We start from the raw sequence: 19,813 nt of genomic DNA on the forward strand, positions 1-19,813 counted from the left end.
TCTCACAACTACCATGGCTGCTAGGCTGCTGGTTGTCAAGGCTACCACAGAGACTGGGAGAGGCAGATCAGAATAGGGCAAGTTAAAACACAAAGCTCACTGTTCTTGCCATTATTCAGACCTTTTTTCCTTGAATGAATGTCCCTTGGATTGTTGCACACCTTTATCGTAGAGTTCTGAAAATTTGATTTTGACAATGTTTGCCAGTGTACTTGTTGCTTTATGGAATAACAAATTATCCAGGGTCCTCACTCTACCATTCCAGAAGTGCTTCCCTATTTGTTTCCTGTGTTATCATGTAACCAAATAGATGAATGTTCAGAAGTACAGTATTAAAATCACTCTGCCATATAAAGACCACTCTGCCAATTAAAGACCATATAAGCAACCAGCCATGCAAGAGGGGAAGAGGAAGAGTTGCTTTTCTCCCCCGCCTCCAGACTGGGGTCATTGCCCAGTTATCACCACTATCCTCATTCTCATCCATAGAAAATATTTATTAAGCACTCATCTGCCCTAGAATCCCAGGGTAGGCCTCAAATACCCTGATGTCAGATGCAATAAGATTTATGGTGTTCAAAGGTCAATGTACTTGAGATGTTTAACTCAGGAAAAGTGAAAGTTCTCAGAACCATGCAATCCTGAATCTGCAAGGGATCCCAAAGGTCATGTCGCTTTACTATCCATCTATATCGCCTGACATTCTCCACAATATCCCCACTAAGTAGTTGGTCCCATCTACACTTGAATGCCTCCCACTGATGGGCAACTCACATAACTTCTTTAGTTGGATATCTTAAGTATTGGAAACTCTGTCTTTATATTGTGGGTGAAGGCAGAGACATACTCAGAACTGAAAAGCTGGAGAGAATGAGAAACAGAGACCTGAGACCTTGAAGACTAATCTGCTCATCCAGCACTCTTCTGGGTGAGAGATCACTTATTTTTTTGAGTGCCTGAAAAATAGGCGTGCCCCTCTCCTGTGGATGATACTACCTCCTTCTTATCTAGTGCCTCAGCAGATAAACACTCTAATTTAGATAAAGAGCATGATAAGCCTAACATGAAACTCTGGCACAGTTCTAGAAAGGGGTATAGGCATTAATTGTGTAATCTTTGGAGTCAGATAAACCTGTATTGAATCCTGGCTCTGCCAATTCAAAGCTGCGTCTTCTTGAGCTACTTAGCCTGTCTTGAGTTTCAGTTTTCTCATCTGTTGAATAGGGATAACTATGGTACCTACCTCACATGGGTGTGATGAGAGTTAAATAAATAAAATCATATACGAAAAGTCTCGGGACATAGTAAATGCTGTTGTAAATACATTTACATAAAATGCAAGAAGGTTTGCACAGAAAACAAGGTTTTGTACAGAAAATACAAGGTTTGTACAGAAAACAAGGTTATAGCCACCTGGGGTTTCAGTAAGCATAAATTATGTCAAACCAACCTTGTTTCTTTTTTTCTTATGGTTACGAAGCATGTTACACAACTGCTGACTCTTGATTTTAAACAAACTAACTAGTAGGGGCACCTGGGTGAGAGTCTGACTCTTGGTTTCAGCTTGGGTAATGATCTGGAGGTCATGGGATCGAGCCCTGTTTCGGGCTCCGTGCTCAGCAGAGTCTGCTTCCCCTCTCCCTCTGCTCTTCCCCCTGGCTCATGGACCTTCTCTCTCTCTCTCTCTCTCCCCCTCTCTACAATAAGTAAAATAAAATCTTTAAAAAAAATTTTTTAATGCATAAATATTCAAATGTATCTTACCAAAAGCCAAAAAAGTGAAATAAAAGAGGGATACTGTCTTGTAGTCAGGTCAAAAAGGAATCAGTGTTATAAAATGACAGATGATTGGCTGAGGAGTGGTTTATGTGGCAAGACTCATACATGCATTCATTCATTCATTCATTCATTCACTAAATAATGTTAGAGTGTCCACTCCAGGCTGGCCACTGCTGAGGAAATATAAAGATAAAAAGCCATAAATCCGCACTCTTGGAATGTTCACAGTCTAGGGGCAAGACAGACCTGGAAAAAAAATTTTTTTAATGGTTAAGTGTTAAGATGTACCAGGAACAGCATAATAAAAGAGGTAAAGGTCACTTCATAGCATCTGAGTGATACTCAGATGAGACTTGGAGGATCAGCAGGCATTTGTCAGACAACTTGACATGGGGAGGAATGGTTTTCTAGGTGAACTCTAGAGAACATGCAAAGGCCCTGAGGTACAGCTGACTCTCTGGTTGACCCTGAGCAACAGCTTTATATATACATTTGGGATTTGGAAAGAGTAAGACACACAGACACATCAGGTCTCTTGTCTCACATTCCCAATTTAAATACACTCCTGGACACACGTGCACCTTACCGTAGGTGATGACGAGCAGCACAAAGTTGAGGTTTTTGAAGATCCGAACAATGGAACTTAAGTACGAAGCATCAGGGGATGCCAAGGCATAGCTCAGGGACTGGGCCCTGCTGGGGGGATGTTTAGGCTTCTCCTTGAATACTGAAAGGAAAGAAACAGAGAGATCACTGCAAATCCCCATGACCCCACCCCTGCAGAGCTGACACATGGACAAGAGCTGGCTCCCTCATCTAGAAAAAGACTCGAAAAGGAAATATTAATTCTTCAATTAAATCCTTCAACCCCTCCTTTCTTGAAGCTGTTTCTCACCACCTGCGGCTGAGTGAGGTCCTTTACTTTTTCTTCATGGCCTCTCAATGGCTGCACTCCTTGGGTCTCCCAGGCAGCGTTCAAGGATCAAGGAGTTCCATACTAAATCAGCAAATAACATACCGCAGAGCACGGAAAATAATATAATAGTAATACATGGCTAGAAAGGAAGCGAGAGCTGAGCCTTTCAGATTAGTGAGCCCAGTGAATGGCTTAGCACCAGAGCTCCTCCCGAGGGAGAAGGGACGGTGTCCCTGCTCAGCAGAGAGCCTGGCACATGGCAGCCAAGGAATATTCCCTGAATAAGTGAAAAGATCTTCTATTGAAAAAACCTCAAGTCCATTCTTAGTTTGTCAAGGTCTGAGTCTAATGTCTGCCTCCTGAAAAGACAAGAGAATTAACACATCCCCCTGCAGGAGTGGTCACTGTGATATGAAGGACTGGGGAGGGACAGGACAGAAGGGAAAGAAAACCATTCATTTTATATTCGATTTTCAGCACAGCTGGTACAATCAATTTGACAGCACTGATCACTGTTCAGGTTCTGGGGCCAGATAAGTGTAACCAGTTGTTTGGCTAAATTGCCCCCGAAGTTGGGTCCAGGCAAGCTCCATGTAGCCTTCTCCACACACCATGAGAACACTCCTGAAAGGTCAGTAGACTGTTTCCAGTTAGAGGAAGCTCTAGAAATGAGGTTTACTCTCTTAAAGATCAAAGAGGTCCCCCACCCAGAAAACCTTCCAGCCCTAACTTCAGAGCCCTGCTTCTTCCTTCTCCAGAAATAGTCCTGAATTACTTCCTGCCGTTGGAAACCACTCATCCATTGTCTTGCCCGTTCACCTCCCCTTGCAGCAGGGGAAAGAAAGCAAGGCAAGAGGCTATTTCTGTCTGGTTTGTTCAAGACCCTGGCCACCACAAACCAGAATTTAGATCAGATTTCTCAGTTCTTTACTCAATTAGCCACTCTCTGGCTTGATAATAAAATGTCAAAATGGAGAAATGTCTTACCTTCGGGAATTCAAATGCAAAGAACCACGCCCTCAGCTGCTCTAAGCACAGGCATTTGAAGCTGGCACATTACAAGTTGAAACTTAAGGTCTGGTTGAGTAAGAGGGTCCCTGGGCAGACTGTTCTTTCCTGCGGCTATCCATAGCCCTGTAGCTTCTCCCCTTCCCAGAAACAGCAAGTCCTCTGCCCAACATATCCTGCCAGCTTTGAAAAGTCATCAAACTTTCTCATCTTGGACCCCGAGGGAGAGAATGCCTCGGTGAGAACCGTGGAATGGGGTGCACGGCATAAAACTGTTCTGACTCTGGAGGTGAGGATAGCAGGGAAGAATGAGACCTTTACCACGTTGGGATGGAATGTTAGGAAGAAAGCTGGATAACCTTTAAAGACGAGTGACTACCTGAAAATGAAAAAGCCTCTACTGTACTGTTTCTGAATTTATCACAGCACAGGTAATGTTACTCAGACGATAAGAGAGGATATAAAATATATTAACCAATATCTCAATGATCAAATGTACATGCACATAAAAATTAATAGTAGTTATCTGAGGTTGCTGGTGGGGATTAACTGGTACAGTCTAAATTAATGGTTATTCCTTTTTATTTTAATTATTTATTTTATTTATTTATTGAAGTAACCTTTACCCCCAGCATGGGGCTCGAACTCATGACCCTGAGATCGAGAGTTGCATACTCTACCAATTGAGCCAGCCAGGCACCCAGGTTATTCTTTTCTTTATGCTGTCTCGTATTTTCCAGATTTTTCCATAATGAGCATGTATTCCTCTTATAGTTTTTTTAAAAAGCCTCAACAAATGTGGTCCCCAGGGATTCTCAGATGCATCTATGAGAGTATTAAGTGTTTGTGGGCCAATTGTTTTGTTTTGGTTTGTTCCAGAAATTTAGAGTATGGAGTTAGACAGGGTTAGGCACTCTCTGCCACTTACTAGCTAACTAATCTCAAATAATTGACTTAACTCCCCTGAAGTCTCGTTTTCCTCTCTGTGGGAAACAAGGGATTGATGGGGTTGATGATGGTAAAACGTCACTCAAGATTCAAGACCAGGCACGCTTGGCACAGTGTCCGGGGTATATATCATAAGCACTCAGCGGGGTTCCACACGGGGATCAACAGCCCACCCATTAATTCTAGTGAGGTTTTATTGGGGAACTGGTTAATTACAATTAAACCTTTACTGAGCAGCTAACACAGTACACAAGACCAGCTAGCACGCTATTGGCTAAGACATTTGAAGACCACTAGAAGCCTGACCTCCAGTTTCTATAAATGTCCATGGTATTCTAAGGCCATGTTCACAAGGTCCCCACCCAAGTCAGCAGAACCTCCCTGCCTCCTGGCCCCCCATCAGTCTACTAATGACCTTACCGATGATGACAAGGATGAAAAGCAGAGTAGCCACGCCTGCTATTATGTAAAACATGATGCTGATGTGGTAGGCAAGCTTGTCCCGGTCTTCGATGTTGGGTACCAAAACAGGAGGGACCAAGAACCCAATTGCAATTCCAAGCTATAGAAGACAGAGACAATCAATCACAGTTTCCAATGGCCAAGAATCGACAGAATAAATTTAAAGAGACTCCTGATAAGAAACATAAACCCTAGCTCCCAGTCCTCTTTAAAACCCAAACAGGGATTTTTTTCCCCCTCTCAAAATACCAGAGAGCTCTTTCTTTTCATTGACAACTCTTTTTATTGACAACACATCCCTGACCACCCTAACTATCAATACCTACTGAAAAATATTATAGTTGGGGTTCTCAATGCAGGCTGGCTCTTCTCTAGCTGCAGACTAATGAACAATGGTTCCCATACTTCCATATCTCTATAGTAGAATAAAACAACGTTGAACTTTTTTTCACTGAATTTTTCATGTCACTGAATCCGTTAACCTGAAGCTAAGAGACCGGCTGACGGAAAAATCCTACACCCTACAACCCCAAGAACTTGCATTCAGTAGATGAAAGCCTAAAGTTGTTACCCCACTCACAAATGTGAAAACGTAAGTTCACTGTGTAAATAACATAATTTACAAAGCATCTATAGTGTGAAGTCACATGCCACCACGTAAATGTACACGCACAGGACACGGGGACATGAAAACTGGCTATAAACATGCACACGCACACGCCAACGAATTAAAACATCTCATACCTGCCTCAGAGTTCAAACTCCAGTGACCTGACAGATAACGTGACTTGGGTGTTTCCAAGGTCAGAAATGCCTCGATTTGGTAATGGCTTACTGTGACATAACTCCCGAAAGCCCTTCTGCAACGCATATATACCAAGGCAGAAATCGGAAAACAGCCTGAGAACTCAGGCAAGGCTCAGATTCCCAAAGTGAAGGAAGATGAGTAAATCCTTTGTCTTAATGTGCCACTTTTCCTGTACTGTACTTGAAAGGAACTGCAGGTAGAGGGCAAGTTGCTTTCATGCCACACTATAACAGCGTCGTTCACTGGCTGCCTATCTGTTGACCACCTTGATTGCTTTTCCAGCCTGTCAATTACAGCCACTAGGGATGGTGGTTCTCAGCTCTGGAACAGTCGCAAAAGTCATCATCGATAGGCTCAGTGTAAGGTTCTTCCAAATTTGCCAATATATAATCAATAAATCAAACAGATCTTTAAAGCATCTACTATGTGAAAAGTACACTGCTAGATATTTTACCAATGTACCAAGATGGAGATGGCATGATTCCTGCTTTCAAGGAACTTTATAATCTAGTTGGGGCAGGGACTTCAAAACAGATACAAAAGATAACACAAAAAGATAACACAAATGGGGATATTTATGGGTTGAAATCATAGGATGTTATTGTTTTGAAAGTTCCTTTGTCATCATCTGTGCAACCTGATTATTAGAGGGTCAAGTGGAGGCTAAATGAAGTTAAGCTCTAGAAGTGAGTCACTCATGGTCACAGGAGTTCTAGCAGAGTTGAGATGAGAAAACAGATCTCCTAGCTTCTCAGGCCAGGGCCTCCTTCACTGGGCCTGACAAGTCTCTCCAGGGCTAAGAGCCCTGAGAAAGGGCCAAGTGAGCAGGCTTCTCCAGAAGAGAAGATTCTTATTTCATGTCCTTGGAGTCTTATCTGATCCTTGGTCACAACGATTTGCCAGAGTTAAGTCTAGCTTAAGTGCTGGTCTCTAAGACTTTCAGGGGTTAAAACCAGCCATAAAACCAAGGGGCACAGTTGGAAAACAGGGCCCCCTGCAGGTTCTATCTGGCCTCCTACGTACTTCAGTATTGGAGATCTAGGTGTTAAACAGAACCCCGAACGGTCCCTTTTGCAAGAATGAAGGAAGATACGGGATACCATCCAAGACTCTGTGATTCCCCAAAGGACCTTGATACAGGATAACCTAATTCCCAGTAATCTTCCGCCTTGAGAAGTAAGTCCTCTCAGCTGATTCTTCACTACATGCCTGATCCCTCAGAGATTGCACTCCATTCTCTGTCTACACACTAGGCCTGAGTGAGTGCTATTCCACCCCACCTCCAGCACTGAAGACTTCTCCAGCCAGCAGGCCATAGCAGTCACCTGTAGGGACCTGCAGTGACCTGGTCAGACAGCAACACTGCCTCACAGTACCCTTTCTTCAGAAGGAAATTGACTTCGGAGTTACTTCTGTGGTCAGTGTGGAAAACAAAAACATAGGGACTGGACTGTCAGCTGCTGCCTCTTTGGTTTTTCAAGACATATTTGTTCCCACTTCTTGAGAGCTGTGTTCAGTGAGAGTTTACAGCTCTACTCAGCTCCCAGTTCTTCGGTCTGTCCCCTGGCAGGTGCTCAGTCATGTTGGCTAGTTGGACAGATGAATGGATGAACACTGGTGGAAAAACCTTATCTACACAAAGCTGGAAATATCACACAGGTCTGCCCATGAGGGTCCGTGTTCTTTCTACAAACCACATTGGATTCAGAGGGGTAAGGGGAAAAAGTGTTTACAGGGGAGAAGGCAGGATGGCTGGCTATTTCTTGAGCACCTACTATGTACTGGGTACTTAATAGCACTTATCTTTTTCATTTAATCCAAGAAACTTCACAACAAAGACAAAAATGAGAAACTCTGATGGTCCACAGCCTGCCTAAGGCCACACAGGCAGCTGGCAGAAGAGCTGGCCCTCCTAAGCCAATTCTGACTCCAGAACCTGAGCTCCCGTGAAATGTTGATATGACACTAGTCAACACGGAAGCCTATATTCTCACCCATTCAAATTCTGTCGTGAATTTTCTAGGACACTTCAAGGGTAAAAATCAGAGACCGGCAGCCCAAGTCAGTACAAGATTAACTCAAAGAGATGGAAGAATGCTGCCCCAGGAGGGTGGTGCCCGCAACTTTCCTGTGCCGCTCACAAAAACGAGACCCAGGCCACGAATGAAAATGATTAAAAATCATCGCTAACTGGTTTGACTTGGTTTATGTGCTAGCATTTGTCCTAGTTTTATCATCCTCAACAAAATATTAGTCACGGGCAAAATACACAATACACAGTCAAACCAGTCCAGTCTTCACTCTTCAGAAACTTATTCTTTAAAAATTGTTTTTAAAGTGGAATTAGGTTCTCGTCATTTCGACAGAACCCACAGCAGGATTTCCCAACATTGCCTGAAAAGGTCACCAGCCCCGACCCCACTGTGATCCTTACAGGTCTGGGATTCGTCCTGAGTACCTATATTTTCATATGTAGGGCTATCCTTATCACCCATCAAGGGAGCTTGGGTGACAGTTTTGGGCATGGGTGTCCTAACGGCTTCCATGCGGCTCTGCTCCCAGACATTTTCCACTCTGCAGCCAGTGATATTTGCAAAATGTGACTGGATTGTGTCCTTCCTCTACTAAAACCCTGCAGTGACTTCCCCTTGCTTTTAAATTAGGTAAAAACCTAAACATACCCACAAAGTTCTGCACCAGGGGTCATCTGGCCCTGGTCAACTATTTGCTCCCTGAGACCCTGCCACACTGGCTTTCTTTCGATCTTTCAAATGTCCAAAGTGGGGCACCTGGGTGGCTCAGTCAGTTAAGTGTCTGCCTTTGACTCGGCTCAGGTCATGATCCCAGGGTCCTGGGATGGAGCCCCACCTCAGGCTTCCTGCTCAGCGGGGAGTCTGTTTGTGCTCATGTGCGTGCTCTCTTGCTCTCTCTCTCTCAAATAAATAAATAAAATCTTAAAAAAAAAAAATGTCCACAGCACCTTCATGCCCAAGGACCACAGGGATTTTGCACCAGCTTCCTCTGACCAGACTAGAATGCCCTCCTTACTCCATTTCACCAAGGAAATGCAGACATCCTTCAGGCCTGAGCTCAATCCACACTTGGTCGGAACCTTTCTCTGGTGTCTCATTTGAGGTTAGCCGCACACAGGTAGTTTTATACTTGCATGATTATTCAATTAACATCTGTCTCCCCAACCAGATTGTAAGTTCCAGGAGGGCAGGGCTCACATTTATCTCTAGAGCCTAGCATGTAATAGTAATCAGTAAAATGTATGGAGCTTTTCATGGAGGATCTCAATCCTCTAAACAATCCCAGAAAGAGAGGTGTAGGTGTCACATTGTCCCAGTTTTACAGACGATGAAAGTGACGTGCAGAAAAGTGAAGTGACTTGCCCCAGGTCACACAGCGGTAAGCAGCCGAGCTTGAGGTTAAACACACAGTAGTTCTGAATACAGAGCCTGTTGAGTCTCATCACTATGGTTTACTTCACCCCAAAGAAGGCGTTTAACAAAAATGTGATGAATACAACGATGAAAAGGCAGGCTGGGATACTCAGTGCTCACATCCTATTTTCTTGTTGCCCTTTCTGCAAACCCAAGGGTGACATCTAAACACTGTTGCAGCATCAGCGGTCATGAGTACTTCCAGAGCAAATGTCACAGTCAAAAACACATCAGTGCTGCCTGAGTGGTTTGGGGAACAGGAAAATGCCATTCGGTGTGTAATGCGTTACTTGTCATTCTTGCTTACTATGCATTTGGCAGAGCAAAAAGAAACCCAGAAAACCATCGGGCTGCATCTAAGAGGGTAAGATGTTCACGCTTAATCCCTTGCACAGCACAACACATGTATTATGTTGCCTCTAAGATCCACAGAAACACTATCCCCATCACCAACCACAATGGGACATTCAACAAAGCCCCAAGTCACCACTGAGTCAGAACCATGGCACATAGCTGCCTTCCTAAATGCTGTGTGGCCATGAAGATGCCCAGACCATCAAATGAGGACCCTGGGGCTTCCACAAAAGGCAGAGAGCTCTGTGTTAACACCACGGTGAGGCCTTTGGTCCTAATGGAACAGAGACAGACCGCTGGTCCCCATTTGCATCCTTTGCTAGGGTCCCAGGCACCTCATCCTCCTGTCCCTGGGCATTGGTAAGATGGACGCTGTTCTTCTTGATAGGAGGCAACCACCTCAGCAAACAGGTTCTCACTCACTAACCCCCTCCTCTGCCCACTCCTCCCCTAGGGCATACCTGCCATTCGGACAAAGATGAGCCCACTCCATGCCAGGGTTGGGCCATTCCTGGGCCATTGCCTCATTCCTTTCCCTTGGGCACAGTCACCACGTCAGGGCCGGGCATGTCTCTGGGATTTCAGGGCTCTCAGGAGCTGGCTCCCTGGCGCCAAGGGTAAAAAATGTCCCCTAACTTGGTGGACAGCTTTCCCTGCCACAGAGCCCCTGGGCTTGAAGTCTTACTTCAAATGTGACCTAATGGGCTCACCTTGCTCCTCAAGGAATTCACACCTAAGCTGCGTACATTTAAAAACAAACCCCTCACCTTTCCTCCTCTCCACCTCAGCAGTCCTAGAAGACATCGTCACTCTAATACAGTGGTTAGGGGCTCAGGCTCTGGAGTCAGAGAGATCCGAGTTCAAATCGCAGCTCTACCCGTTATTACATGTCTGACTGTGGGAAGTGGATTTAACCTCCTTGTGCCTGTTTCCTAATCCACAAAAGGAAGATACCATTATCTAGTTATACTATCTAGCTCTCGCGGTTGTTCTAGGGTCTAAATGAGCTCCTTTGAATGGAAGTTTTGCACCGAGGGGGTGCTGCAGGCGCGGTTCTCCCCTTGCACCCTCTCACAGTAATGGTGGACACGGAAGGCTACCAGGCCTCAGAGGCATGGTCTGTTTAGAGCAGTGGGACAAACCACCCTCCCCAGGTCTCCTCGTCTTCCCTCTCCAGCGCCTTCCTTCTTCTGGCTCTTTCTCAGTTCTCTCAGTCAGCCCTGACCCTGGCCTCTCACACACACTCTGTCCCCGACCTTCCCAAGCCCTCCTTGGAGCCCACTTTGAATGGGCGACTGTGAGATCTCCTCCACCGCCCTGCACCATGCACTCAGGTGCACATTCCTCAGCGCCGCGCTGGCCACAAAGCCCCTGCGGGGGGACCTCCAAGGAGTCAGCACTCTCAGAGGGAGGAAGGAAGTCCAAACCCCTCAGCCTGCTGTTCTTGGCTTTCTTCACCTACTTTCAACTACCTTTCCAGGCCCATCTCCGCCCACTTCCTGCTGTGTCCCTGGTACTCCAGCCAGATTGGACTGGGACGAGTCACGATTCCCTGTCTCTTCATGGTCTAGTTTCTACCTTTATGCAAGCAGCTTCCTCGCTTGGAAAGGCCTCCCTCTTTTAAAAATCTTTCAGAGCCCATCTCAACATCAGCTCCTTTACTGGGTTTTCTTGGATGGTCCTCGTGAAGAGAGATCTCCTTACCCTAAACTCCTCTAACCCTTTGGTGTTCTGCCATTTTTCTGACACTAGTCTGATGCCTGGTAAACAGAACAGGGGCTCACTCAATAAATGGGTGTTAAATGAATAGGCTTCAGCTAACTGGCATATCAGGAACACATCACTCCCCTTCCAGATTAGCTGTGAGCCTGGACCTGGGGAAAGAGGTTGCTGGAAATTTAAATGCAGACGGAGTTCTCAGAGAAAGTTTGCTACTTCAAACCAAACCAAACCAAGCCAAACAAAACAAAAAACATGATTGAAGGCCCTTTTAAAATCAGAGCCACGTGAAAGATACATTGGGGTTCAATCTAGATTTTCACACACTTAAAGCCCATCAACCCACGTGAGCAATCTTAAAGCACACAGCACGAAGCCACCCCCACAAGGGTATTTTTATATCATGAGTGACGAGATGCACGTGTGAACCTACACATCTCTATGTACACTAGCAATGATCTTACAATCTAAAAATTAATCTGAAGCTAAGGTTCACAGAGTACCACGGTTGAGGAAAAGTTAAACTACATAGGGGTGCCTGGGTGGCTCAGTCATTAAGCATCTGCCTTCGGCTCAGGTCATGATCCTGGGGTCCTGGGATCCAGCCCCATGTTGGGCTCCCTGCTCAACAGGAGGCCTGCTTCTCCCTCTCCCTCTGCCTGCCTGCCTACTTGTATCTCTCTCTCTCTCTTGCTATCAAATAAATAAATAAAATCTTTTCAAAAAAAGAGTTAAACTACAGAGACAAATGTCAGAAAATGTTACTACACAAAGGGTCATTTAAGTCCATGCAGAATTTATGGGCACTAAAATGTGCTAAAAATGAAGTAATCCTAATTTCCATCCCATACCTAAATATGCCCACACATTTCTGGGGCTGCATGGTTTGACACGGGTGTCTTAGGCATCAACAGCATGGCCACTGTCAGGGAGGCCACCACTAAAGCTTTGTCTCCCAGACCACGTACACGTGGGGAATTATGTACAACACACAGAGATGACTTTAACACTCACTGCCCATCCCCGGTGTGTACTGGTGTGGGCTTTTAAACACCACAAAAATGGTTCTATTGAAGCACACGTTTGCACATTCTAATATGTCACTTAGACATCTGTTTATACCTACATCTGGGTAAAATGATGTAAACAGGGTCCCAAACATAAAGTACTAGGCCAGAGTAAAGGCACTCTGCAGGAAAGCCACCTTTGGACCCGGCATTGAGTCTGTGGATGCCCCAGAAAGAAGCAAGGAGAATGGGGTGGGTGCCGGGACACTGAAACACTGAAACTGAACACCAGCTGAATTATGAGAGTGAGCCCCCCGCCACCTAGGAACGCCAGGGAGCTCCTAGGAAATGCCATGGTAAGCAATAACGTGCATGCAAAGCCGACTCATATGACTGTATTTTTGAAATCCCCAAACCCAAGCCTTTGGCTTCTTTTGAAAAGGCCAAATCAGGATTAAGGATGTAGCGGACCTTCAGAAACAAAAACAATCCCATTGATTTAGGAGGAAATCACTCACCAAAGGGGTTTTATGGATTTAAAAAGCTAAGCTGAGGTCTCTAAGAACTTAGGAAGCAAGGTCACAGTGGTCACAGCTAGTCAACTCAAGACTTCCTCAGGGCTCCCACCCCATTCACAGGGTCTGTCCTCAAATCTGTGACTCTGCTGGGGGCTTCTACTACCTAGACACTGTTGGACTTCTTCAGTCCTTTGGGGGAAAAGAGGTTAGGGAAATGCAGGAAGCAGCAGGTACAGAAATTAGGATAGCCTGCTTCTTAGGGAAGAAACAGTAATAGCAGCTGATAGCAGAACTCACCGTGCCCAAGTCACCATGGCACTACTAAGCCACATACACACATACAAGCACAATCTTTTAATCCCTGTTTTAAAACTGAGCATTCAGGGGCACCTGGGTGGCTCAGTCAGTTAAGCGGCTGCCTTCGGCTCAGGTCATGATCCCGGGGTCCTGGCATCGAGCCCTGCGTTGAGCTCCCTGCTCAGCAGGGAGCCTGCTTCTCCCTCTCCCTCTGCCACTCTGCCTCCTTGTGCTCTCTCTCTCTGTCAAATAAATAAAATCTTTTTAAAAAATTTAAAAAATTGAGCATTCAGTGGGGGGAAAAAATTTGAGGAAGTAACATTTGAGCAGTTTATCCAAGGTCATATAACAATAAGTGATAAGGCTGGACTTCAAACTCAGGCCATCTGTACTAGAGTCTGTACCCTAACCCTTAGGTTAAATGATCAGGTCTTGGCTATTAACTAGACTAAGAGGAAGAGCACTAATGCATAACGAGCACCTATTATGTGTTAGGCAGTGTGCTAAATGATTTTTCATGTGTTATTTCAATTAATCCCTACGACAACCCTCTAAAGTTGGCATCATCACGTCTAACTTGGTTTTTATAGATGAGAAGACATGTCTAATTTGCCCAAGGTCACACTCAGCTTCTAATAGCAAGACTGAGATTCAAACCCATGGCTAGCTGACTCCAAATCCAATAAGCAGGGTGAATGTCACAGAAGTGAGTGCCTTCAAACACCTGACAATTCCTCCAGTCTTATATGATCCATTCTGTAAATCAAGCACCTCCCTCTAGGTCTAGCTGTCGGGAGATGAGAGGTACCTCCAGCCATAGTCTATTTTGTTTACTACTTAGATCCTATGTGATTTCTTATTCTTATGTGATGCTTAGTTTGGGATTTTTTTCCACATAGGGTGGTGGTGTCTCCCCAAATAGATGGTTAGCACCTTGAGGAGAGGGTCGTTGATTAACATTGCCTTTGTGACTCTTCCCTCTGCCCCACACAGCGCCCAGCACAATGCCAAGGGCAGCAATGGTGCTTGGGAAATATCTTCTAAATAAAGAGATAACTCAGAATTGTGCAGCTGGGACCTAACTCAAGTACCTGCAGCTAACAGGTTGAGCACAGTAGCGATTGGCTATATTCTGAGAGTTTACCACAACAAGAAAGCAGAAGTGAGATGGAATGACACAGAGAAGACCTCAAATTTAGGGCTCTGAAGATCAGACATGGAGGCCATTGGAATATGGGACTTCCCACCGTCAAAGCTACACTCAGTATTGATTGAGCACCAAATGGTTGTACTAAAAAGAAAGGGAGGAGACAAAGAGCTCGCATCACCAAGCTTATAAGCTATCTAATGTACGTGATCTTGACCTACAGCCTTGGTGCTGGGTTTCCTCCTCATCTTTGGGGGGTACAAGGTAACTGAAGAGCAGAGGTACCCTAGGCTGTAAACAGAGAAGATGCTAAGTTTAGGGGAAGGGTCTGAGTTCTACAGGGAACTTTTCTTTTCTTTTTTTTGACAAAGAGCTTTATTTCTTTTTTTAGCTGAGCTCCATATCTGTGCCTGCTTTCAGTCATCAACTCAGGAGGCTCTTGGTATACACACTCCTCCTTTACGGGATTTGGGTTCCTCTTGAAATTGTCCTCCTGGTGACATCTGCAAAGGGTCAGTCTAGATCTCTGTGAGAGCAGACATGAAGCCTCCTCTGCCTCCCTTTCCACTAAGGGCCCGTGTCACTGCTGACTTCACCACTCAAAGGTCCCTCGGCTGACACCGCTGATGGCCAATGACCACAGGCTCACAGAACTTCCCCATGACTCAGTTGCTAAAGAGGAAAAACAAGGGGGCATCTTTTGAACCACCAGGCCAGCCAGAGTGGGGGAGCACAGACCTCGCTTTCTCCCAGTTTTTCGCACTGGAAGTAGGCAATGTGCATGGCTCTATTCAAGTGCTTGGGCACTTCGCACCAACTCTGTCCCAGACGCCCGCACACAGCAGCCAACGGGTGCGTCCCACTGTCCTGGGTACAGATGGTGGTAAACAGCCCAGAACACATGCGATGTCACATGCTGTCATCCCTAAAAGGAGTTCATATGATGACAAATGCTCCTACCCCTCCCACATTTTCTTCTAAGTCTGGTTGGACTTTCTGAGTGACAGCCCTCCCCTATTGACTTTCGGGGTGAAGTTCAGACCCAGGTGATTACTCACGGGACAGGCCCTGGAAGAATTATTGTTTTGTGGGTTGCCATGGAAGACCCAGTTCCTCTTCCTACAGGGTGTGCCTCCAGAAACAGAGCGGGTCCAAAGCAGCTTTTTCCTAGGAAGGCAACTTCACAAGTTAACTAACCCTGCCTCGTGATCCTGAGGAGAAATCTAGAAAGAGAAAGAAATCTAAGCCTCACATGAGGAAAACAATTAGCCACCCGTATCTCACACCGACCCAAGGAGGCAGCAACATCAGATCTGGCCCGATGATTTAGGGAGTTACTCAGGGACCTACTTACACAAGAGTATTTCCTAATACCCTGCTCTGAAGATGCCTCCCCTCCTACTTGGCTTGATATTCCCACCATTAGTCACTCCGTTAGTTGCTGCCTTTCAGTTTCATCTCTCTTTCCTTAAATGTGAACGCAGGGACCTCTTCTTTCCCATTCACTGCTTCTCCCTTAGCACTCAGAATGCTGCTTAGAACAAAGTAGATGCTCACTAAACATTTGTGCAATAAAAAAATAAAGGTTGTGCTGCACTGTCTCAAAAAATACCATAGCTCCCAAGAGCAGGCTATAGAGGTAAGAGCACTGAGTTCTAGAAGCACAGTGTGTGGCCACTAACCCAAGGCTGTCCTTCCTGAGATGGACAGGCCAAAAGGAGGAGAGCCTCGTTCACTGGCTCCCATTTGTCATATTACCTGCTATCAACTGGGGAGATGTGGGGAGGCTGGCTAGAGGGAATGCAATCCAGAACAAGCAGGATTCAAGAAGACAGAGAGGATGGCCAGGGGCCTGTGTGGGTTATTTGCAAGGGACAGAGATCTGGCCCAGGGTGGGGGCACCCTAGGAAAGGCCATGGGTTTTTGGGGAGCAGCATGAGAATACAGGACTAGCCATTCCTGGGGCAGATAATGGGGTACCCTCTTCCCTGAGAAGGAGGAACACTGGAGAGAGAAAAGGCAATGTCTTCACAAGGACAGCCCAAACCCCGCCAGTCCCCATTTGTCACCACTGATCACTGCCACTAACTGTAAGGGACCTGGGGGGAAATGTGGTAAGGCCAAGACCACCAGGCCCTCAGAAGAAAGCTTCTCACTCTGGGCCCTGTCTCCTGACAGTGAGGACCAAATCAGCTCTGTGCTGTGCTACCACTGAAGAAAGGAGACATCCTAGGCACATAGAGATGGAAAAGCTGCTTTGTGCCGACCGTTGGCAAAAGCCCCTTCTGGGAATCAAAAGGAATCAGAATGTTCTGAGGATTCCTCAGGCAGAATGGATCAGCTCAAGAGGCTCAAATTAGCAGAAATACTCCAGAACCCAGAAGCTCTGGGACAGGCTCCTGCAGCCAGAATGACCAGAGCTCATTTGGAAACGAAGAGCTGGCTCTGAAGGCAAGAATGCCAAGCTCTAGAAATGGAGGCTGTGGTCCTCAAGCCAAGAGCACTCCAACATTGCACTTCACAAAGGAGATAGGATGGGAGTTGTGCACAGGAAAGCAGTTTTATTCCTTGAGTGTCATTGAGCAAGTCCAGAGTCGGTTTTTCTTAAAGGCACTTAAGAGCCTATGTTTGCACAACACATAATCTGAGCAGCAAGACAACCCAGTGAGGTCAGTAGCAGGATGCCCAAAGTCCAGGTGAAATGACACTGCCCTATGAGGCGCATGCTGTGTTCCCTATCCCCTGAGTCTAAGCAACTTGCTGAATTCAGAGCAGTGAAGTAAACATCGGGACTCCTGATGCTCCCATTCCCGGCCCCGCTCTCTTCCCGCAGAACCTCGATGAGCCGCCACAAGGCTCATGTCCCAGGAAGACATGGTCTGAGACTCCAAATGACCCAGGGCCTGATGGAATCCTTTGCAGTGCGTTTGTTATATAACTAAGGAACGTGTTTGGGTCATCATTAAATGGCTAACATATTTACCCGGTATCTGTTATCAAAGTTCTTTCTGGACAGTGAATCCGAAGGCAGTCCATTGGGAGGAGAGAGCGTTAATGTCTCCTTCAGTCCCTCTAAACAAACCTCCAGCCAATGATCTGGGCTCTGGGAACCCAACTTCATCTCCCCCCACAACAGCCTGGGAAGCAAACGCTAGCAAGGAGGGAAGTCTTACTCCACAAACAGCGAGGGTTGTTGAGATGCCTGCCTCAAGGCCACACAGCAGGCCAGGGGCTGAGATTGTCTTCTTGGGACCGGGATGGTGACACTCCAGTGACACTAAGGACATGGGGGTGGTGAGGGCTTAGAGGAAGTCGCTCCAGAAACCCGAGAGCCCTGATCTGTACCGGTCCTGCCCCCCTCAGGCAGCGCCCGGAAGAGAGAGGCTTTATAACCACCCGCTGCTCTTCCTGACCACCTGCTTCAAAGGGTTCAGGAACTGAGGATATAGGAGGAGGGGATTTTCTCCGGGGGCCTTGTTACACTGAAAAGGTGGAAAAGCTTAGTAAGAGAGTTGAGTCAAGCCGCATTCTTCCCTCACCCCCACTCCCCTCCTCCTGAGGCCACAGCTGATGTGTTATTAGATGATAATCACAGAAAATGCTCTGGAATCTTCCCGTGGCAATGAGAAGATAATGCCCCTCGGCTAAAGTGTGAAAGCCAGAGCACCAGACATCCATCTTCCCATATGCAAATATCCTCAGTCGCTGCTGTGCCCCAGGCGTGGCGCCTCCTGGCCTGTGTACTGCAAGCAAGGTCTTGCGGGGGCGCTGACCTCTCCGTAGGAGGGTGGTGGCGTTCTCACCAGCTGAGAGACTGGACGCAGGTGGGGCTGCTTCAGTTCCCCCACCTATGGCACTGGGGAGGGGGATCTGCCGGCATAAACTTCAGGGACAGCAGCGATGAAGGAAAGGACCTGAAATCTAAAGATGCCGCAAGGAGTGTGGTAAGGAGGGAGAAGGCAGGTGTGGGCTCAGTAACCGTCTATGGAGGCTTGATTTCAAGAGCTTTCACATTTCACCACATTTCACTGTGGTGGCAACCCTGGGAGGCGGACTTTCCTGTGACAGATCACAAAGCCGGTGCCCGAAGAGGGCAGGTGTCCAGCTGGACACAGCGGCGCAGGGTCCGGCCCCACGCCTTTCACCCCAGGAGTTCTCAAACTTCAGTGGGCATCAGAATCCCTGACTGAGAATCAAAAACACAGATTCCTGAGCCCCACTCAGAGACGCTGATTCCTTGGATCTGCCCTGATGCCCAGGAATCTGCATTTTAACAACCCACGGCCCCCCCCCCGGGGGGGGTTCTGCAGCTGGAGGTGCATGGCCCACGCTTCACAGTGGCTCTCCATTGCCCTCAGCGAAAGAAGTCAGAGACAATTCTCCGCTGTTGTCTTCCCTACGTGTCCTAGGCAGGGCTGGTGGGATAGAGAGGGATCTATATTCCTGCCGAGCTCCTCAGGAGAGAAGTGGTCCTCTGAGTGAGCTCATTGAGTGGTTCCACAAACATGTCCAGCTACTGAACAGGAAGCCCAGGGCAAAGGTCTGAGGAGGCACAGATCGCTTCAGGGGCAGCCACCACCCCAAACAAACAGCCCATTGGAATGGGCCCTGCCCACTTCTAGGAATAGATGGACACCACAAATAGCCTCGTGTACGGAGAGCTGCCTCCAGGGCCATCAGAGGAGACCCAGCCATGCCAACACGGTAATTTGGGGCAGAAAGCTGGAATTTCCAGGGGAGAGGAGGAGGGGAAAATGGAGAAAAAAGAAACAACTCCTAACTTTGCTCCACCTTCATGCCCCGCCCCCTCCACTCCCCCACCCCCCTACCCCACCCCACCCCCCCCCCCCCCCCCGGGAGCCAGCAGAGCTGTCCAATAAGGCAGTCTCCCGGAAACGAAAGGGACTTGTGTTCACCTCCTCTCTAGAGAAGGAATCAGGCAGGATCCAAAGCAAACACTGCTCCATTACGAGGTTCTGAGACACACTAATTCCAAAAAGATGGCAAGCAAGTAAAGCCCAGCCCTGCGTCCCATCTCCCCTACAGCACATAGATGGCACAGCTATTAATCGGCCCTCATGCCCAAGCAAGGCCTCATCTTGAACCATGGGGCGCTGAGAAGCTGAGCTAATGTTTTTGCACAGCATAAAAGAGGAAAGATGCCTGGAATGAGGTCAGAAAGCAGAATAAGTGAGGTGGACAGCCAGAGCCTGCAGGAAGGCCTCCCACCTCGGGATGACTCAGTAAAGAAAAAGGCCCTTAGTCCTTCAGAACCAAGAGGAGAAAGATGCTCCATTGGGTTAAATTCAGGAATGGTGCTGGATAGAAGTCAGGAGACAGAGAACAAAGAAGAGGAAACACCAGCTGTCACATTAACCATATGGTTCTTTATCATCCTTGATGG

At 46.9% G+C, this 19,813-nt stretch overlaps 1 protein-coding gene across 1 annotated transcript in view; it reads right to left on the reverse strand.

Moving 5' to 3' along the window:
- FLVCR2 (FLVCR choline and putative heme transporter 2) overlaps positions 1-19,813 on the reverse strand; it is a 51,767-nt gene that overhangs the window by 18,102 nt on the left and 13,852 nt on the right. Inside the window, exons 2-3 of the mRNA XM_028097679.2 lie at positions 5,072-5,213; positions 2,366-2,506 (exon numbers count right to left, since the gene is read on the reverse strand). Of these exons, the coding sequence (XP_027953480.2) occupies positions 2,366-2,506; positions 5,072-5,213 (283 nt within the window). The remainder of the gene's footprint in view (positions 1-2,365; positions 2,507-5,071; positions 5,214-19,813) is intronic.

This window comes from Eumetopias jubatus, unplaced genomic scaffold, assembly GCF_037043125.1.
Source record: "Eumetopias jubatus isolate StellerSeaLion01/CBP00866 unplaced genomic scaffold, mEumJub1_p1.0 scaffold_7, whole genome shotgun sequence".
NCBI lineage: Eukaryota > Metazoa > Chordata > Mammalia > Carnivora > Otariidae > Eumetopias > Eumetopias jubatus.